Source organism: Monodelphis domestica, chromosome 5 (genome assembly GCF_027887165.1).
Source record: "Monodelphis domestica isolate mMonDom1 chromosome 5, mMonDom1.pri, whole genome shotgun sequence".
Taxonomy (NCBI): domain Eukaryota; kingdom Metazoa; phylum Chordata; class Mammalia; order Didelphimorphia; family Didelphidae; genus Monodelphis; species Monodelphis domestica.
In genome coordinates this window covers 91,366,056-91,386,474 of record NC_077231.1, presented here as the reverse complement: position 1 = coordinate 91,386,474, position 20,419 = coordinate 91,366,056, and the positions used below count along the sequence as shown (strand labels likewise).

Here is a 20,419-nt window from a genome sequence, read left to right as displayed (position 1 = left end):
AATGGAATAATCTTTTGGGGTGAGGGAAAAGAATAATTATTCTTTCCTTCTTTCTCTTGGTCTTCCTCCTCCCTCCTCTTTTAATAAACCTTTACTTTCTGTCTAAGAATCAATACTAAATATCAGTTCCAAGGCAAAAGAATGGCAATTGAGGCTAAGTGACTTGTCTAGGGTCACACAACTATGAAGTGTGTGAAGTGACAAATTTGAACCCAAGATCTCTTGTCTCCAGGCCTGGCTCTCTATTTATTGAGCCTCCAAGCTGCCCCAAGAACCTTTCTTCTGAGAGTTTTTATCTAGAGCTATATCTGGGAAATTTAACACCAGGGTAATCAGGTAACGAAGGGGACTTTTTAAATCAAATTTTAAAAATCAGGGGCATGGAGAGACTTCAGACTAAAAAACCAACAAACCCTAAAACATCAGAGGGAAGGGATGAGAGACTTTGAACTCTCCTAGTGAAAGAGTACAATGGAATATGTCTTTGCAGCTGACAAAGGGGAGGTACTTGTACGGGATTAGAAAGGGAAATGGATCCAGTTAGATGTGGGACTTCCTTAGGGGATGACTGATAGATGGGGAAAACCATCATCTGTCCCCTTAGCAATTTAACTAATTACTCTCCCCAATTATTCTTAAGCACTGTTGTTTCTATGCTGCTGAAGCTGCCCCTTCAATTTAGTTGCCCGGAGACAAGACCCAGTTTGGCCACCCTAGTTACAGCTCTGGTCAGACCTAGGCACACGATGCCATCTCCGGTGTATCCTGCTTTGCACACACACACTCGATTTCCTGGTGTGGTCCTCCTGCAGTCCGCTTGGCCGGAGCAGCCCCCATTGCTGGTTTCACAGGCATCGATTGCTGTAGAAAAGAAGAGATGATAACTTGAGAGCTGGAAGGGACCTGGAAGACCTTTCCTTTAGAGAGGAGGAAACTGGGGGTTCAGAGTGGAATCACGTAGGTCCAAACTCAAGGTCTGAACCCAAGTTCTGCAGCTTCCAAATTCCCATCGGTGGCACGTTTTCCCAGAGCCATGGTTCCCCAGAGTTCTCGAGCCAAGATGCCGGGTGCTCAGGGCTCTTGTGAGAGCATGGACGCCCTTGTTCTGATCAAAGGCATGTTCTGTGGAGCAGCTTTAGTGGTTCTGTGCTTTTCCACATCAACAACACCCAAAGAAAATGGAAATAGCAGGTGCTCTCCAGGGGCTAGCACTACCAACTGGGCTTAGGGAGGAGAGGGGATCAGGCTCCGTTCTTTTTCCCTCCAAGACAAAACTCAAGAGTCTCCTCCTTCTTGAAGTCTTCTGACTCATCTCTCTGGTCCTTCTTCTCCCTTTACTGATTGAACAACATCTCACGTCCCTCAGACTTCTTTCTCACAGGACGTCTCCTTTCCATGTATCACGTTTCCTGCTGTCTCGTGGTTATTTATGGACATGCCCTATTTCCTCCCTCCCTCAGATAGTAGTCCTTGAAAACATGGGTTGTGTCACATCTCTCTTTGTATCCCTGGTACCTAATCTAGTGGGCTGTACACAGCAGGTGCTTAATAAATGTTTGTTGACTTGAGGAAGGGGTTCTGGCTGATGGAATAGTTTGCTTAATGGGGTTTGATCAGATATGGATCACTGGGTTGTCAATCACTTAGCCAACCCAGCAGAAAATGACAATAGATACAGCCCAGGCTCATCAACTCCAGCGCCATCTAGGAACAACATATATCCTGCTTGTGGACACATCCTTAAGGGTCTCTCTACCCCTATTTTTTAAACATTATGAGGCTGTTGTGTGAAAAAGGAAATAGATTTGTTTTCTGCTGCTTCAGAGAAAAGAAAGGAATAAAGGATTTTGGGGGTATTAGTCATTGCATGGTCAACAGTGTCATACAGCAGCCCCTAAAGTGAACCCAAGGAGTACAATATAATTTTGGGCTTTTCATTCATTCATTCATCCATCCATCCATCCATCCATCCATCCATCCATCCATTCAATTAATTTGTTTATTTATTTATTTAAAACTCTTCTATCTTAGAATCAATACTGTGTATTGGATCCAAGGCAGAAGAGCAGTAAGGGCTAGGCAATGGGGGTTAAGTGACTTGTCCAGGGTCACCCAGCTGGGAAGTGTCTGAGGTCAGATTTGAACCTAGGACCTCCCGTCTCTAGAATTTGGGGCTTAAAAAAACACCTTTGCCTTTTGTCTTAGCATAGATACTGTCAACTGTGTTTTTGGAACCCCCAAGTTTGTCCCTGTCCATTGGGAAGTTGACAATACGAAGTATCATTTTCAAGCCAAAAGAGCAGTAAAGGCTAAGCAACTGGGATTAAGTGACTTGCCCAAGGTCACACAGCTAGGAAGTGTCTGAGGCCAGATTTGAACAGAGGATATCCTATGTCCAGACCTGACTCTCCATCCACTGAGCCGCCCAGCTGTCCCCCATCTGGGGCTTTTGTGACCTCAAACAACATGTATAATCCATGCAGCATGACAGTGCATGGAGTGCTAGACTTGGAGTTGTGTCTCCTAGGTGCCAGGTACTGTGCTTGCAAATAATAATAGTTAATAATAATAAAATAATAATAGCTAATGTATAGGTAGATAGATAGCACCTACTATATGTCAGCACTTACTTACTGTGGTAAGTGCTTTATAAATATTATCTTATTAGAGCTTAACAATCCTGGGAGGTAGGTGCTATTGTTATCTACTTTTACAGATGAGCAAAGTGAGGTAAAAAGAAGTTAAATGACTTGCTCAGGGTTACAGTCAGTAATTATCTGAGGTCAAATTAGAACTTGGGCCTTCCTGACTTCAGGTTCATCACTCTACTCAGTGTGCCATCTAGCTGTTCCTTGGAAGACGTTGGTTCAAATCCCATCTCAGGTACTTGCCAGCCCTGTGATGCCAGGCAGCTTACTTAGCATTTCAGAGCCTCAACTTCTCGTCTGTCAAATAAGGGAGTTGGATTAAATGGCCTTTAAGGCCCATTTTAGCTCTAAGTCTGTGATCCTGTGAATTCTCTGGCAACAATTCTCGGGATCCTCCAAAATCTCCACTAGCCCCCTTAAGGTAACGAGTAAAACCCAAGGATTCATTCCCGGGATGCTTTGAAAAGGTAGGAAACGAATGGACTTGCCTGTGCAGGCTGTCCCATTCCCTTGAAAACCAGCTGCACACTTGCAGTAAGCTGTACCGTCGGAACTGAGAAGACAGCTAAGAAATGGAAGAGAGGAAAGTTTCATGGTGAGAAAATCAATCCATCAACCAAGGAGCTTTTATTAAGTTCCTTAAGTGCTGGGCATACAATGACCACAAACCAAACCAAACTAAAATCCCCAAACAAACAACCCTACCACAGTCCTTGCCTTCATCATATGTATACCTGAGCAGGGGCTCCTGGGAGTACTGAGCTATGCTTAATACCAGGAACGTGTCAATTCACAACAGTGGGGGCCATTCCCAACCAATGAGACAATGCTATTTAACTCAAGGGTCAGGTGGATTGGGGGACAGAGCTGGAAGTGACCTTTTGACTCTAACCCCAACATTTTACATATGAGGAAACTGAGGTACAGATAAGGGTTAGAGGATCATAGATTTAAGGGTAGAAGAGACATCAGAGGAAAAGGAAAGCGAAAGGGAGAGAGAGAGCCAGAGAGTCAATCAGAGACACACATAGACAGACACAGAGAGAGCAAGAAGAGGATGGAAGAAAGTGGGGAAGAGCTAGAGTAACAGAGGGAGAGGGACAAAAAAAGGTAGAGGGAAAAAGAACACTAGAAACACTTCTACTCTTTGCCCTGACTTATGGAAGGTTCATTTATGCTCCTCTTGAACTCATAGGATTATAGCCTTAGAGCTAGAAGAGACTTCAGAGGTTATCCAGACCCACATCTTCATTTTATAAAAGATAAAACCAAAGAACAGAGAGGGTAAATGAATTACCCAAAGTCACATAAGCTGTAACTAGTAACAGGTGGGATTTAAACCCAAGATCTCAGATTCCAAATTCAATACTACTCCTGCCCCCACTGTACCATACTGGTTTCCTATGTCTATGAAGAAGCTCCAGGAAAAGACCACGAATCAGTGATTTCTGCTTCTTACAAACTGTTTGACCTTGGGCAAGTCCTATAACTTTTTCCTGGCTTTCAGCTTCCTCCTCTTTAAAATGAGGGAGTTGGACTCGATGGCCTCTGAAGTTCCTTCTAGCTCTAAAACTATAATCCTATGTGTTCAAGAGGGTGTTGAATAGAAGTCAGTCTCTCCCTCTATCTCTCTCTGTCTCTGTCTTTCTGTCTCTGTCTCTGTCTCTCTCTCTTTCTCTCTCTCTCTCTGTTTCTGACTCTCTGTCTCTCTCTCTGTCTCTGTCTCTCTGTCTCTGTCTCTGTCCTCTCTCCTCCTCCTCCCTTTTCCTCTTCCTCTCCTTCTCTTTCTGTTTTTGTCTCTCCCCACTCCCCCTTTCTTGCTTCCACAGAAATGGAACAAAATAAGCTCATTAGGAGGGTGTACTGGGGTTCTTTCTATTTTAGGTAAGTTTCCAGTGCTACTTGGGTTTAACTAGGACAATATCTCATTTTGCCCACAAATGCCCCAGATAGAGGCAGCACATTGTGGTAAAAAGAGCATGGCATTTGGAGGCAGAAGAACTGGGTCTGAAACCCTAGTTAGATTCTTATTAGCTATGTGAGCTTGGCCAAGTACATTGGCCCTCCAGATCTCAAGTTCCTCATCTCTACAATGATGGGGTTGGACGAGATTGGTTCTGAGGTCCCTTCTAGTGCCAGGCCAATGATCCTATTTATTGCCTGTACAATTAGGCAAGTCAAACTGCCTTCTGTCCTGTTTCAGAATCTATAAAACGAAGAGGTTGGATTAGAGGATCTCTTTGGTTCCTTCTAAGCTTTAAATCCCAAGAATCAAGGTGGCAGCTTCCTGAAGGGAATATGTGAGGCTGCTTGTGGCCTAATTCTAGGATGTTCTAATTTTAGCCTCAAAACAAATTCTAGGAACATAGCCTTTGCCAAGATGGTGTCCAGTAACTATAATGCAGCCCTGGTCCTGAGGAGAAAGGGTCACATTCTGTCCACATCGAGTATGGCTAAATCCAATCCAACCAGCCCTGTCTCTTTCCATCCCACCCACTGATGACCTGGAGATCTCTTGGAAGAAGTAATTTTCACACTCAGAGAGACACCCTCAGAAAGCAGCCAGAGTAGATACCTACTTTGCACTGGTGTGGCAAGTTTTGTTACAGTCATCATCCTTGATCTCTGAAAAAAAAGATAACAAATTAATTCTCCAAGGGGGTTCTGGGAATGCTGTACTCTAAGAATTATAATATCTTTCACGTCCAGGAAAAATGGATTATTATATAACACAGGACTGAGTCTTCTCATGTCAACAGCATGCAGAACCATGACAAATCAGAGGTGGCAAGAAGTTAAGAACTCTGGGTTCTAGTAGTAGAAATCTCTCTCTGATTGGCTGTTGTGACCTTAAGAAAACCACTGGGTCGCTCTCTAACCTTGTTTCCTTATTTATCAAATGCAGTTTATCCATCTTACTGATTGTACTCAGCTCATTCATCTCTTGTTTCCAGGATCAAATCAAATAATGCATCTTACAGCACATAACCCTAACTCTAGCCCCTATCCTGGGGGCACTTGGTGGGGCAATAGGTTCTTAAGTATTGGTGGTGCCAAGACTTCCAAACTCACTCCAACCAACAGATTCAAAATGAGAATTAGATGTTCTTTTCTTCATAATTTAAAAAAATTGCATTGATTCATCACTTCATCATTGAGAAGTGAAAGAAACATCTGAAAATAAACTATTTGCTATTATGAACTTTTGTTAAAAATATCATAAAACGATTCTTTAGTACTTAATGTTTCTGGACATTGTCTTTGATAACCAAAAATAAATTTAAACAATAGAAAAAAAGGGTTGGACTTGGAGCAGATCTCAGTTCAAATCTGAAAAAAGCTAGAAGAACTTGCCATAGAGTCTCTCTCTAGGTCCACCACTGCCTTGTTGGGTGATGTTGAGCAAATCACTGAATATTTCTGGGTTTCCCTTATCTGTGAGAGCTGCAGGTCATTAGTTGTTTTCAGTCATTTCAGTCAGCTCTGACTCTTTGTGATCCCATTTAGGGTTTTCTTAGCAAAGGTACTGAAGTGATTTTCCATTTCCTGGATGAGGAACTGAGGCACGCAGGGTTATGTGATTTGCCCAAGATCACACGGCTAGCCGGGTTTGAATTCAGGGAGATGCACCTTCCTGACTTCAGGAAGTGACAGACTTTGGACTCTCTCCACTGTGCCGCCTAGCTGCCAGGTATTAGACTATATTGTTTTATAACTCCCCCCACCTTCCCCAGCTTTAAAGACATGTGAGTATTCTGTTACTTGATTACTTCAAGAGTCTGGGATTTCCTCAGTGGGGGAAGGATCTCTGCCAACGTAGATTGCCTCTCCTTTTCATGGGTTAGAGTGACTAACAAAAACTCATCTCCTGATGGTCATCCTCTAGAAGCAAACTTAGCTGGACTCTACTCCAGTCCTTTTTAGCACTGAGGGATACACCAATGCTTGTGTTTGCTGGCATGACCTTCAAGGACTCAGGATCATCTCAACTCCACAATGGAACATTGAAAGACTCTTGAAGTCGAAGATTTGATGTTTAAAAATGGTAATTATCAAGTATTCACAGCAAATGTAGGTCCCAGGAATAAAGGGCCTTTTCTAAAGGAGAGGAAGTCTGGATATGAAACATTAAGGAACTAATGAGGTGAACAGAGTCAGGAACACCCGGTTTCTAATCCTGTCTTAGATATTTGATACTAGGGGACCCTGGGCAAGAAACTTAATATTTCTGAGCCTCAGTGGGGACAAGAATGCTTCTGGTATCCCCCTCACAGAGCCTCTAAAGCATGTTGCATGAAATATTCTCATCATTCCAGGTAGCCTGAAGTAACAGAGAACCAGTCTTGAAGTTAAGGATACTTAGTGGTTTAATTCTCCCTTGAACATGTATTGATTGTGTGACCTTCACCAAATTTTGGAACCTCTTGGTGCTTCAGATAATTCTCTAAGACTCTAAACTAAAGGGAAGGTGCTAAGCTCCATTGGTAGAAGGAGTTTCCTTTATACTGACATTTTGATATTAATTATATCACCAATCCTTTAATATATTAATAATAATAATGATTACTTATATAATAATCATACTATATATTATATAATTATAATAATGATATATATAATTATATTATGTTATAGTTGTATTATGTATAATTATACCATTTATTGTGGTAGTATAATGACAATCATATAATTATAATACATGTCAGACAGAATTATCACTACGGTATTCTATGATTATGACAATTATATAATTATATTAAGAATTATATCATATATAATCATCACTATGGCTTTATATCATAAGTTTATTTCTTGGTTATAATTATAACAATATATTATAATTATGTTAAGTTGTAACAATAGCTATAACAAATTTATATAATTATGTTAAAATTGTAACATTTGATTATATATGATAAATTGTCTGACATCATTTATACATTATAAATATATATTTATAGTAGGTGCTATAAATATATATATAAATAAAAATAATAATTCTTCATGATGATGACAATGGTTACTGTTCTTGTTGAAAGACTTAAGATTGACTTACCACTGTCACATTTCACTCCTCTCCAGCCAACGTCACATTCACAGGACCCATCGCCACTGGGCCCCTGGCTGCATTGTCCATGGACACAACCACATACTAAACAAAAAATAAAAAAGCAAACACCCATCCTGTGAGCTCTGGCCAGCAAGAGAGATGTGTGCTGTTTATTAGCATCATGAGCTACAACCATGCCCTGGATGTGACTTTCCTGAATTTGTTGGCTCTGTGTAAGAATCAGAGGTCATTACGGAGCATGTCAATTCTACAACATCCCAGGAGACCATAGAGGTTCAAATATGGTAACTTGAGGCTCATTTGGTCTTATAGATATCAAAGAACATGCAAATCTTTTTTTTAACCCTCTCCTTCCATCTTGGAATCAATACCGTGTATTGGTTCTAAGGCAGAAGAGTGATAAAGACTGGGCAATGGGGGTCAAGTGACATGCCCAGGATCACACAGCTAGGAAGTGGTTGAGGCTGGGTTGGAATTTATGAAGATGAGTCTTCCTGATGTTGCCAGAAAAAACAAAACAAAACAAAACACCGAACACTGGCCATATGCGAAGAATGTGTGATTTGGACTTCTATCACCAGCTCAGTTAAAATGAGGACAGCCCTAGAGTGCTTTGAGGTAGAGACGTTAGGGGAGAAGGTGCTGACTCGGTCTTTGCTGATGGCTTGTCAGCTGCCTTGAGGGCACGTCACAGGAAGTCATCTTTGAAGGCATCTGGGCACCCTGCAGCAGAGAAGGAAAGTCCCCCAAGCCCTCCTTACCTTGGTCACAGTTAGAACCATATTTGCCCTCCGTGCAGGTCTCACAGGCTGTCCCACTGAACCCTCCCTCACACTCGCATACTCCTGTGCCGTTCACTCCATCCAGGCAGATGCCATTCCCAAAGCAGGCATTCCCAGCTTTGCCAGGACAGAGCTGGCACTGAGGCCCGAAGAAGCCAGCACAACATTCTTTGGTCTGAAATGGAGAAGGTTGGGATGAGTCTCAGTCTGGGCTCCTTTCTCCTAGTCCAAACCTAGGATCTCAGAAGATTATAGCCAAAAGGACATCAGAGGCCATCTAGCCCCAATTCCTTATTGTACAGTTGAGGAAACTAAGGCAGAGAGGGGCTAAATGACTTGCCTAAGGTCATGCGGGTAGAAAGCACCAGAGGTATGATATTTCTAACGTCTATCCATTTTGTCCAGATCTTGGGATCTGGCATGAAGGGGAGAGGGGTGTTTGTTTGACCCTGTGGTACCTGTGTGACCTTGGGCAAGTTGCTAACCTCTTCACACGTCAGCTCCCCAACTGATGGTGAGGCCACAATTGGATTGGTGACCCCTAAAGCCAGCTCAAAATCTATGAATCTGCCAGATGGGGTGGCTTGGGCCTGAATCCTTGATGGTGGGGAGGCTAAGGCTAGATCACCTGGGCTCTGTAGTTCCAAGTTTAAGTAAGGGTGAAGCCAATGTGGAGCCCAAACAAAGTACAGTACCAATACGGGGAACTCGAAGGAGAGGGGAATCCCAGAAGTATAAGGATGGGAAAATGAGTCTAGGTCAGAAAAAGGAAGGAGGCCAAAGCTTCTGTGCCTTCATTGTTGGGATTCGTCCTGTGAATGACTGTTATACTTTCAGCAGGAGCCAGATATACTTGGTTTCCAAAAAAAAAATAATCTATGCCTCTCAAGAAAGGAACTAGGAAAAAGGATGGGAAATCAGACAGGAAGAAAGAAAAAAGAATAAAAAAGAAAGAATAGAGGTTTTCAAGGGGGAGTAATAATAATAGGGTTGTAGTTTCATTTTGGAGTGGAAATTCTTTGGTAAGAGAGACTTTTCTTTTGTCTTTGTACCCCCCAAACAGTGCACAATGCCTGGCACATAGGTAGTAGTTACAAAATGTTCAATGGAATTGAATGGGAAAAAAACCCCATTATGATGGGTAGGGAGGGAGATACTCACAATCACTGTTTTGATACATTTTGTCTGGCATCCAATATGCATGGATCTCTTTCCCATGAAGTAAGTCATATAGATGCATTTTTTTGCCTCTTCTTCCTGCAAAACAGTGGCATTTATTCAGTTGTGTCCAACTCATTGTGACCTCGGCAGAGATACTGAAGGGCTTTGCTATTTCATTCTCCAGCTCATTTTACTGATGAGGAAACTGAGGCAAATATGGTTAAGCGATTTGCTCAGGGTCATATGGATAGTAAATGTCCGAAGTGAGATTTGAACTCAGGAAGATGAGTCTTCCTGACTCCAAGCCTAGCATTCTATACACTGTGCCACCTAGCTGTCTGCTGGACTCATGAATATTAGTGCTAAGTGCTAGAGACAAATGTGTACTGGGGCATAGTCATGCCTTCCTATCTAAAAATCAACTGCAGAATGAGAGTTACTGCTTGTCTGGTCTTGGAGTTCATCCATCCAACTTTGGGACTGAGCTGAGACTGACAGTGAATGAGAGCATTAACCCATTAATTCTAGCTGGCCCTAGATTAGACCACATTTCCATCCCATCCAACCATTCCTCTCATTTCCTCTCATGCTGCCATCTGCCCTGCCACCACAATCATTGCCTATCCCCATCTGTTTTCAGCTTCTTGCTCTGAGAAGTGAAGTCTTTTTCTTTTTAGAAAAGAGGAGAAAGGCAAGTGAGGTTTGTGTTAGACTGAATGAAGCCAGACATTCTATAATTTTGCTGCTGACCAATAAGCACAGATCAGGATGGAATGTAGAACCCAGTGGATGCCCTGATGGTTTCACTGTGTACATGAGTGGAGTCCCTGAGATAGGTTTTAGGGTCCTAGGACTAACCAAAGATTTGTTGAGTTAAAACATTCATGTATTTGTGTGTGTGTGTGTGTGTGTGTGTGTGTGTGTGTGTGTGTGTGTGTGTGTGTGTGTGTGTGTGTGTCTGCTTGTTTGATGGCCAGATGGAGCCTATGGACCAGTCTACTTCTCAAATAATGTTTTTAAATGCCTAAAGTAACCATTTTATTGAAATGAAGATGTAACTTTTCCCTGTCCATGCTCATGGGTCCTCTGAAATCTGTACTCCATAGTGTTCTGTGGATGTCAGGTTAAGAACCTGTGAGTTAAGGGGAATTTTCTAACCTCAAGACTCAAGGTTTGGCTTGGGCCAGAGACCTCTCTCCATAGTAGGTACCAGCAGAAACGGGGTCAAATATTAGCCTGGAGAGATCCAAGCTGGATCTTCTAGGTCAGTGATGGCAAACCTTTTGGAGACTGAGTGCCCAAGTGGCAACCCTCATGCTGCATGTGAGCCTCCCCCTTACTCCAGACAGAGGAGTGAGGAAGTACTCCCATTGGGCTGCTAGGCAGAGGGGTGGATGATGTGAGAAATGTCCTCAGGTGAGGTGGAGAGGGGAAGGGGAGTAGCCCCTTCTGGCATGGGTGCCATAGGTTCACCAACACAGTTCTAGGGCATATCTTTCTGGGTGTGGTGGTTCAGAGGAAGGGTTGGGAAGCCTCAGTTTAAAAGCTGTCCTTTGAAGAGGATTAGTAATTTGTTTTTCCTACTTATCCAAACAATTTCAGTACAGAGTGCTGGTGGTCACCAAGCCAACCAGGGATAAAAATCACTGTAGTCTCAAAGGGACACACTTTTACTCAGGGAGATTACCTGGGAGGAAATCTACAGAAAACTATGTGGTTCAATGAAAAGATTGTTCCCTGAGGTAGGAGTCAGACAACTCAACTCCTAACTTCATTAGATGGATGACCTTGGGTGGAACATCAGTTTCCCCATTTGTAAAGAGAGGATAATAATTGCTGGACTTATAGCTCCTTAGAGTACTGTGAGGAAAGAGCCTTTTGAAGTTTGTAAAATCCCTCTAAGGGGTGGGATGGTGATGGTGGTGGTGGTAGTAGTAGTAGTGGCTACTGTTCCCCCCCCCCCATCTATGATGCCCATTTTGCTGTAGGGGAAATAACAAGAATAAAAAAATGAAAATTTCTGTAGGGTTGTAGAGCTCTTATCAGTTAATTTAATCCTCACAAAAACTCTGTGAAGTAGATAATGCCTATGGGGAACGGATAGATGACACATAGAGGATATAGAATGCTGGACTTGGAGTCAGGACCATCTGAGTTCAAAATCCTGCCTCAAATACTTAGAACTGAGTCAGGTAAAGTCACTTAACTATTTTCAGCCTCAGCTTCCTCATCTGTAAAATGGGAATGATAATCATAGTGCTAATTCCCAGGGTGATTGTGGGGACAAAATGAGACTTGTAGAGCACTTAACAACCCTTAAAGTTCTATGTAAGTGTTAGCTATTACAATACAGATTGACATATTTATATATAACAAATCATATTATTTTATATAAGAATGTTATTATTTTACTGAAGAGAAAACTGTGACTCATGGAGATTAAGTGATCAAGGTTTTTGGGACGATCAAATGAGATCCTACACACAAAATGCTAGGGAGATGTGTCATGAATTATCATCAGACCATTACATCCTGCACCAAGAAATTGTGCCATTACTAAAAGCTATTTCTGTAATGGTGCAGAATACTAAACAAGGTCTAAAAGTATCTCATAGCAACAAAGTACACAGCTCATTAAGAGAGAAGGTCAGATCTACCCATTCCTGTTCATACCTCCTTCTCTCTAATAACACAATTTCCAGCAATGATGGGTTCAGCATGGCTTCCTCCCCTCCAACACCTGGGGGTTTATCCATGAAGTTCTAAAACTCATTGCTGGAGGGATGAGCTGTTTTCATTGGTTGGTGTACAAAACAACTCAACCTACTATATTTAGCTGTTCCCAGATCAAGCTTCATATTCCCTCTGACCATCCCTATAACTCTAAGTTATCTTGCCTCTGCCCTGCCCCCATGTTTATTAACTTTTTCTCTGCTTTCCACCTCTGGATCTTGGTGGATCCATTATTTCTGGAAAGGTCATGATAATCGATTGCTTCATGGCTCTACTCATCATACTTGTGATTCCTCAGATTAAAATTCTTTTCTTGGCACAACTGCCTTTTTTTTCCCCTAATAGGATGAAGGCTCTTAGAGGTCAGAGAATCTTTTGTTTTTTCCTTTTTCCCCTCAGATTTTACTTTTGCTCCTGGAAAATAGTAGGTACATAATAAATACTTTCAACTATAATGGGGCTATCATTTCCACCTTCTTTCCATTGGATTAATCAGCTCTCCCATGGACCTAGCCTTGACTCTGATAAGTGAGCTTTCCCCTAATGTTGTCCTATATCACTTCCAAGCCTTCTCCGTCTCTCTTCCTTTCAGCACTTTACTTATTGAAGAAGACTTCTGAGAGCCCACTGGGGAGCAAGGAGATCAAATCAGTCAACACTTAAAGAAATTAATTCATACTACTTATTGAAAGGTCAAATACTGAAACTTAAATATTCTGTCCACATAATGAGAAGACAGGATTTTTTGGGAAAGACTCATGTTGGGAAAGACTAAAGGCAAAAAGAGGAGATGGCAGAGGACGAGATGGAGAGAGGTAGTGCCAAGGAAAAATGAACATGAACTTGGATAGACTTTGAGAGATAGTAGATGAGAGAAGGGCTTAAGTGCTATGGACCATGGGGTCATGAAAAGTCAATCAATCATGACTAAATGATTGAATAATAACAAAAATCACCAAAACAATCTGGTACTGGATAAGAAATAGAATGGTGGATCTATAGAATATAATAGGTACACAATACACAGGACTAAATAATAACAGTAATCTAATATTTGATAAACCCAAAGAACCAAGTTTTGGATTAAGAGTGTTTGACAAACCATTTGACAAAACCATTTGCCAAAAATTGATTAGAATACTGAGAAGTAGTTTGGCAGAAACAAGGCATAGACCCATATCTATACTGTATGCCAAGATAAAGTCAAATTAGATAAATTATTTAGACATAAAGGGTGATATCAAAAGTAAATTAGAGGACCATAGAAAAAATGTATTGGTAAGATCTATGGATAAGGGAAGAGTTTATGATCAAGTAAGAGTAGAGAAGATCACAGTAAAATGGATTATCTTGAATGCATGAAATCAAAAAAGGTTTTGCACAAATAAAACTAATATAGCCAAAATTCAAAGAAAAATTGTAAAGAAGATTTTTTTACAGCAAGTTTTTCTCATAAAGTTTTCATTTCTCAAATATATATGGAACTGAGTCAAAATTATAACAAATATGAGCCATTCCCAATTGGTAGGTGGCCAAAGGATATGAATAGGCAATTTTCAAAAGAAATCAAAGCTATCAAGGGTCACATAAAAATGCTCTAAATCACTATTGATTAGAAAATTGAAAATGAAAATGATCCCGAGATATGTTCTTATAATTATCATATTGACTAACATGATAGAAAAGGAAAATGACAAATGCTGGAGGATATGTGGAAAAATTGAGTATAGTTGTGAAGTTGTCTAGCTATTCTGGAGAACAATTTGGAGCAATGTCCAAAAAGCCATAAAACTGTGCAAACCTTTTGACCTAGATTTTATCTCAAAGAGATAAAAGAAGAGGGGAAAAGGACCTATTTTCACAAAAATATTTATAGCAGTTCTTTTTATGGTGAAAAAGAACTGGAATTTCAAGTAATGTCCATTAAGGAATGGCTAATAAGTTGTGGTACATGATTGTGATGTAATACTTTTGGGCTATAAGAAATGATGAGTAGGATAGTTTTGGAAAAACCTGGGAAGACTTACATGAATTGATGTTGCAAAGGGAAGAAAGCAGAACCAGGAGAACAGTGTACACAGCAACAGCAATATTGTAAGGATGATCAACTATGAAGGACTTGGCTACTCTGATCAAGACAAGAATTTAAGATAATTCTAAAGGATTCCTGTGAAAAATGCTATCTACCTTAAGAGAAAGAATGGTTGAAATCTGATTTCAGATTGAAGCAGACTTTTTAAAATTAAAATTTATTTTTCTTACTTTTTTGAAACATGGCTAATGAGGAAATGTATTTTGCATGACTTCATATGTATAACTGATATCACATTATTTGCCTTCTCAAGTGGTGGGCATGGGATGGTAGAGAGGAAGAGAATTTGGAACTCAAATTAAAAAAAAGGAAATATTAAATTTTCCTCCCTATTTAATTGGAAAATAATTAATTAAATAAATAAAATGTATATATATTTTAAAAATGAGATACTTACATGAGTAGGGTGAATTATAAAGGAAGCATATAAAGCAAGGTATTGAATAGAGGTGAACGATTTTAGTGTTTCTGGTGGACATTTAGTTATTGTTCCTATCATGACATATTCCTGAGAGGTAGAAGGTGAAAATTCTCTCATCGCCAGTGTATACCTTGTTCTTCCACTCTAAGGTCCTGACCTGGTTCTCCCTGGTGATTGAGCACTTCATTTCCAATCCCATACACATCGATTGCACCACTCCAGAAATACTTACCACAGGTTTTGTTCCAGGAGGGCAGTGCTTTCTAAGACAGTATTCACACCTTCCCTTTGTAAGACACAGAAAACAAAGGAAATCTGGAGTTATTACTTCCTGTGAAAAATGAGGTCACTGAACTTGAGGACCTCAAAACCCCTTTTACGTATGACTTTCAAAAGATCTTATCATCCTGTAACCCTCTAGAAAAATCTTAAGCTTATAAAAAGGCTCAAATTGACTTGAGCCATCTCTTAGAAAGGGACTCCAAGCTGTCATCTTATCCAGTGGTCTGTAGAATGAGAGGCAGTTTGGCAAGATTTCATAAAAGACCTCTGGAATGACCCAAATGGATTTGTGATCAACCAGTCAAAGAGTATGGGTCACATATGGGTCACATTCTACTCTCCCAGTGAACATATTTCCAGCATTAACCCACCCTCTTCACCTCATTTTGACCAGTGCTCTCCCATTCTAGTTCCTCTCCCCCTTAGATTTTTTTGACTAACTCCATTATAACATAACTCTGAGCCAGGCATAGCATTTATGTATGCAAAATCCTCTGCTGTCCCCCCTCTTGTTCTCACTTTCTTCCCCCTTCCTCTCCCCATGTCATGATGGTGGAATTGCTCATCAGTGGGTGGGTTTCGTGTTGCATTCTGGGGTAATACCTGGTAAGCAAGAGACCCATGCCCTCTTTGCGTCTTGGATAAATGACTTGCGCAGGATAGGCAGGGTGGGTTGTGATCATATCTTAGATCTCATGGCACCCTTCCTTCTTCCAAATTTTAATATTAGTCAATGGTACCACCATCTCCCTCCCATCACTCTCCCCACTTGGAAAATCTGTCTACTGAAGCAGATAAGGAAATTGCTTGTAGCTTAAAGGATTCTGGGATCATAGAGTCTTAGATCTAGAGCTGGCTAAGACTTTAAAGGTCATTCAGTCTAATAGAGCAATTAAATGACTTGCCCAAGACTTTATAGATAAGTGAATCTAGGCCCTCTGATTCTGAAGCTAGTTGAATTGCCAGGGTCACTAATTAGGTAAGTGACTTGTTGGATTTCGTGGCTGAAGACTTGGATTCAGATCTTGGTACTCTGCCACCTTACTTGTGTGATCATTTAACTTCTTTGGGTCTCAGTTTCCTCACTTGTCAAATGGGGAAGAAGTTAGACTACCCAGCCTTTAGGGTATATACTAACTTTTAATTTATATCCTGTCATAAAGAGGTTGTACTCTGCATTTGTGCTAAGCACTTTACAAATATCATCTAATTTAATCCTCACAACAGCACTGGGAGGGAGGTACTAAACAGAGGACTAAGTGACTTGCCCAGGATCACACACTAGTAAGCATCTAATCTGGATTTGAACTTGGGTCTTGCTGATTCCAGACCCAGTGCTTTATTCATTGTGGTATCTAGCTGCTCTACTGCTTGCATGAGATATATGATAATAGTTTCCCTTGTTCCCCATACCCTTATTCCTAACACTTTATTTTTTGTGCTTTCTTTGGGACTCATATTCTCATGACTGAGGACTACTTACTCTTAAAATGGTAGTGTAGTTGCTATCACATCTGTTCTTCTGGATTTCCAGGACTTTTCCCAAACCATGGATAACCCCTTTGTCAGTTGCCACATTAGTATAGTTGACTGGGGCCTCATTTACATAGAGCTATGAGGAAAAAGGACAAAATAGACATTTTGTTATTATTTATCCTGGGGCTGATATGTGGAGCATTCTAAACCAGGGGTCTTCAAGGTCGAAATTGGGGCTGCTACCAGTGGGCTCTGGTGAGCCCACAGTATGTCAATCAGTTGGTGAATGGGCAGATGGGTTGCATCCTACTCTTCTTGCAAAAGCTAACTGTGAGACTTGTTTTGGTCACAATCATGCCTACTCCTATCTCCTGTCTTCCCTACTCTGTCTTCTTTCTTCAGTGTGCAAACTCCCATCCTTCCTTCTTTTGAGCTGGGCATCAGACCCTCAGAGTAATTATAACTTAGCTTCTATCTGGATACCCATAACAGCAGCTGCTCAGATGCCACTGACAACATTCTACATCCCCTAGAATACCCACTGTAGCCCCCAAGATCCTCTCCTGGTTAATACATGCTTGTTGGAAATCTGGTTCCAGGGCAGTGACTGCTTAGTAAGGACAAATCCCTTCTTTTCATTTTGAAAGGACTAGAATGAGTTGCATATGGATAGGTTATGATCTGTTCCCCAGGTCATGTTACATTATCTTTTCCCATAAGCCCACTGGTTTTTCAAACTTTCCTATTATTGTCAAGGACATCATCTTTCTAAGTTTCCAAGGTTGAGTACTTGAGCATCATCCTTGATTCACCCTGTATATTCAATCACTTGTCAAATCTTGTTGCTCCTATCTCCATAATACCTTCATATCTGTCCACAGCTCTCCATCATACAGCCATTTCACTATGGGACAGTTCTGATTATTAAGGAGTTTTTTCTTATATCAAATATACATCTTTGTTCTGCAACTTCTACCCATTGTTTCCATTTGTACCATCCACTTCAAGGAAAAAGGATTTGATTCCCTTATCTCATGACAGCCCTTCTAATGCTTGAAGGTAGCCATTATCTTAAGTCTCCTCTTTAAAGAGGACACATTCCTAATTGTTTAAAGTGGTCTTTTAAAGTTCTTGTCTCCAGTTCCTTCATTCTGCCCATCCTCCTTTGGACATGCTCCCAGCAAATAGGGCGCCTTGCACTGGAAAGATGGGCATTGCCTAAATATGTGCATGTGTCTGTGTCTGTGATCCTAGGTTTATGGACAGAGGTGAATATAAATATGTATGTATATATATATAAGCTCATAAGATATTCTGATAATTGATGACAGCAGCCTTAAGACATAAGGATTCCACCTACCTGACCATTTTGGAGAAAGAAGCCAATGAGGTATGAAACCCCCAGCATGGTCTCCCGATGCATGCCATTGTGTAGATCATTCTTCAGGAGTTTCTCTTCTAGAATAATATGATACCGGAGTATGTTCTCTTCCTGACAATACACAATTTAGATCATCAGCCTTTCACCGGGTGTGGCCTATCTTGTGCTTAAAAGCACTGTACTATTTACTCTTCATCGTTCCCCTCATTAGAATGTAAGCTCTCTGCTAATAGGGATTGTTTCATTTCTCTGTACTTGTATAAATAACTGTGGGTGCTTAATAAATGTTCTTGATTAATATTTAAGTGTCAGGCATTGTTCTAGAGGCTGTGGAGGACCTAAAGAATTAGGGAATCCCAGCTTTGTCCCCTAAGAGTTTTCAATATAAGGTAAGCCTGAATTGAAAGAATGGATTGAGTCAGAGTGCAAAGTTGGGTTGTTCTTAGAAAGATGCCTAATATTGCCTAGTATAAAGAGATGGAGAATAAAAGAAATATATTCTAATCATATGACAAAACTAAAACTGTTATAAACACTAAGCTATATAAATTGATAAAAAGCTAAGTTAAAAATGACCTGGAGACATTTGAATAGCAACAGTGCTAGGTTGCTATGTGGTGTAGTGGAGACATATCAACATGAAAAACGGAATTCATAAAAGACAATAAGTGACAAAGAACTGATGTAGATAATAAGTACTCTCAAATACTTCAGAGGGGAGAGAGATCACTATGGTCAGATTGGTTGAGGAGATATTACAAGAGGTGGGAACTGGGGTGAGCCTTGACGGATGGGCAGAATTCCGAGAGGTAGAGAATAAGTTGCAAGGCATGGTAAGTAGGATGACAGGCTTATAGATTTAGAGCTAGGAAGGGTCACAGGAGAGTGGAGAGGGACTTCAGACACTACCTACTCTACTTTTCTCATTTTACAGATGAGAAAACTGAAGCCTAGAGAAATTAAGTGGCTTGCTAGTCACATGGCTAGTATCAGAGGTGGGATTTGAACCTAAGTCTTCTTGATTTCAAGAGCTATACCCTACACCATACTAACTGAACAGAGGCACAGACACAGGAAAGTATACAGCAAATGGATTTTGAACATAAGGGAAAGGTTATTCACACATACACACAAAAACTAGCTCACAGCAACAGTGGGGAGAGAGATTGGAAGGTAGATGATATCTAGCTTGGTGACTTACTACCTGTGAAAATTCCATCTGGTCAACTAATTTTTCTGGGGTCTCAGTTACCTCATCTTAAAATGAGGTGGTTGGACTATGGTTTCTGACATCCCTTTCACTCCGAGTCTGGGATCCTAGGTTTCTGGACAGAGGTAAACATTCTGAGTGAATAAACTTAAGAGTTCACAGCCATGAAGCTTGTTTCTAATACATACTAGTGTGGTGGTCGTTTTTTCCCTGATGTAATTCGTGATGGCATCATTATTTGGGGCAAATACTGTATAGGCATCAGCAGCTTCAATTGCATTGGCCAGGCTATATTGCTAGGGTTAGGAGGAAAAAAAGAACACATGAGTGATTTAATTTATCATAGAAACAAAGTGATTCAGTTCCCAAGACAACATGAATACTTGCAATGATGTAGCCCCGGAAGATGGAATAGTCAGGCATCTGGTCCAGTCGAGTGAGAAGGTTGGGTAATGAGGCACTCATACTTCTTTGTGGTAACAGGACCTAAAGGAAGGATCCCAAGAATATCTTTAACCTGTATGACAAGCATTTTTCCCTGCTGATATTGTGCACCAGCTTATATATATAGCCAGAGTAGTAGTAATGAGAGATTCTGTTAGCTCTTCGAGTTGTAAGCCTGAAAGGGATCTTGAGACATCATTTAGTTCAATCTTCTGCCTCAAGCTGAAACCTTCCTAACCTCGAGACTTCATCATCTCTCCCACAGAACACATTCCAGTGTTGATCTATCTATTGTCTTGGGAAATGGACCATGGAATTTACATTTCTCCTACTGTAGTTTGAGTTCCTTCTATCAGTGACAAGCTAGGAGATCCCACCCCCTTCACTATTGTTCAGTCATGTCCAACTTTTTGTGACCCCATTTAGGATTTTCTTGGCAGAGATACTGGAGTGGTTGCCATTTTTTTTCTTCAGTTCGTTTTATAGATGAAGAAACAGCCAAACTAGGTTAATTGACTTTTCCTTAGGTCACACAAGTGGAAAGTGTCTGAAACTGGATTTGAACCCATGGAGATGAGTCTTCCTGACTAGGCTCAACATTCTATCCACTGTGCCATCTAGCTGGCCCAGTATAAATTTTGTTATTAAAGTGGCTTCTCATCCTAGTCCAAGGACTCTTCTCTTCCTCAAGATAAATGACTCATTTCATTAAATTAAA

The 20,419-nt window shown here is 40.8% G+C and overlaps 1 protein-coding gene across 1 annotated transcript in view; it reads right to left on the bottom strand.

Annotated features, from left to right (window-relative positions):
* Positions 1-20,419, bottom strand: part of STAB2 (stabilin 2) — a 184,258-nt gene that overhangs the window by 71,760 nt on the left and 92,079 nt on the right. Inside the window, exons 32-42 of the mRNA XM_007503337.3 lie at positions 19,645-19,743; positions 19,446-19,553; positions 18,027-18,158; positions 16,674-16,802; positions 15,141-15,194; positions 9,663-9,758; positions 8,481-8,676; positions 7,705-7,800; positions 5,228-5,273; positions 3,137-3,213; positions 736-861 (exon numbers count right to left, since the gene is read on the bottom strand). Of these exons, the coding sequence (XP_007503399.1) occupies positions 736-861; positions 3,137-3,213; positions 5,228-5,273; positions 7,705-7,800; positions 8,481-8,676; positions 9,663-9,758; positions 15,141-15,194; positions 16,674-16,802; positions 18,027-18,158; positions 19,446-19,553; positions 19,645-19,743 (1,159 nt within the window). The remainder of the gene's footprint in view (positions 1-735; positions 862-3,136; positions 3,214-5,227; positions 5,274-7,704; positions 7,801-8,480; positions 8,677-9,662; positions 9,759-15,140; positions 15,195-16,673; positions 16,803-18,026; positions 18,159-19,445; positions 19,554-19,644; positions 19,744-20,419) is intronic.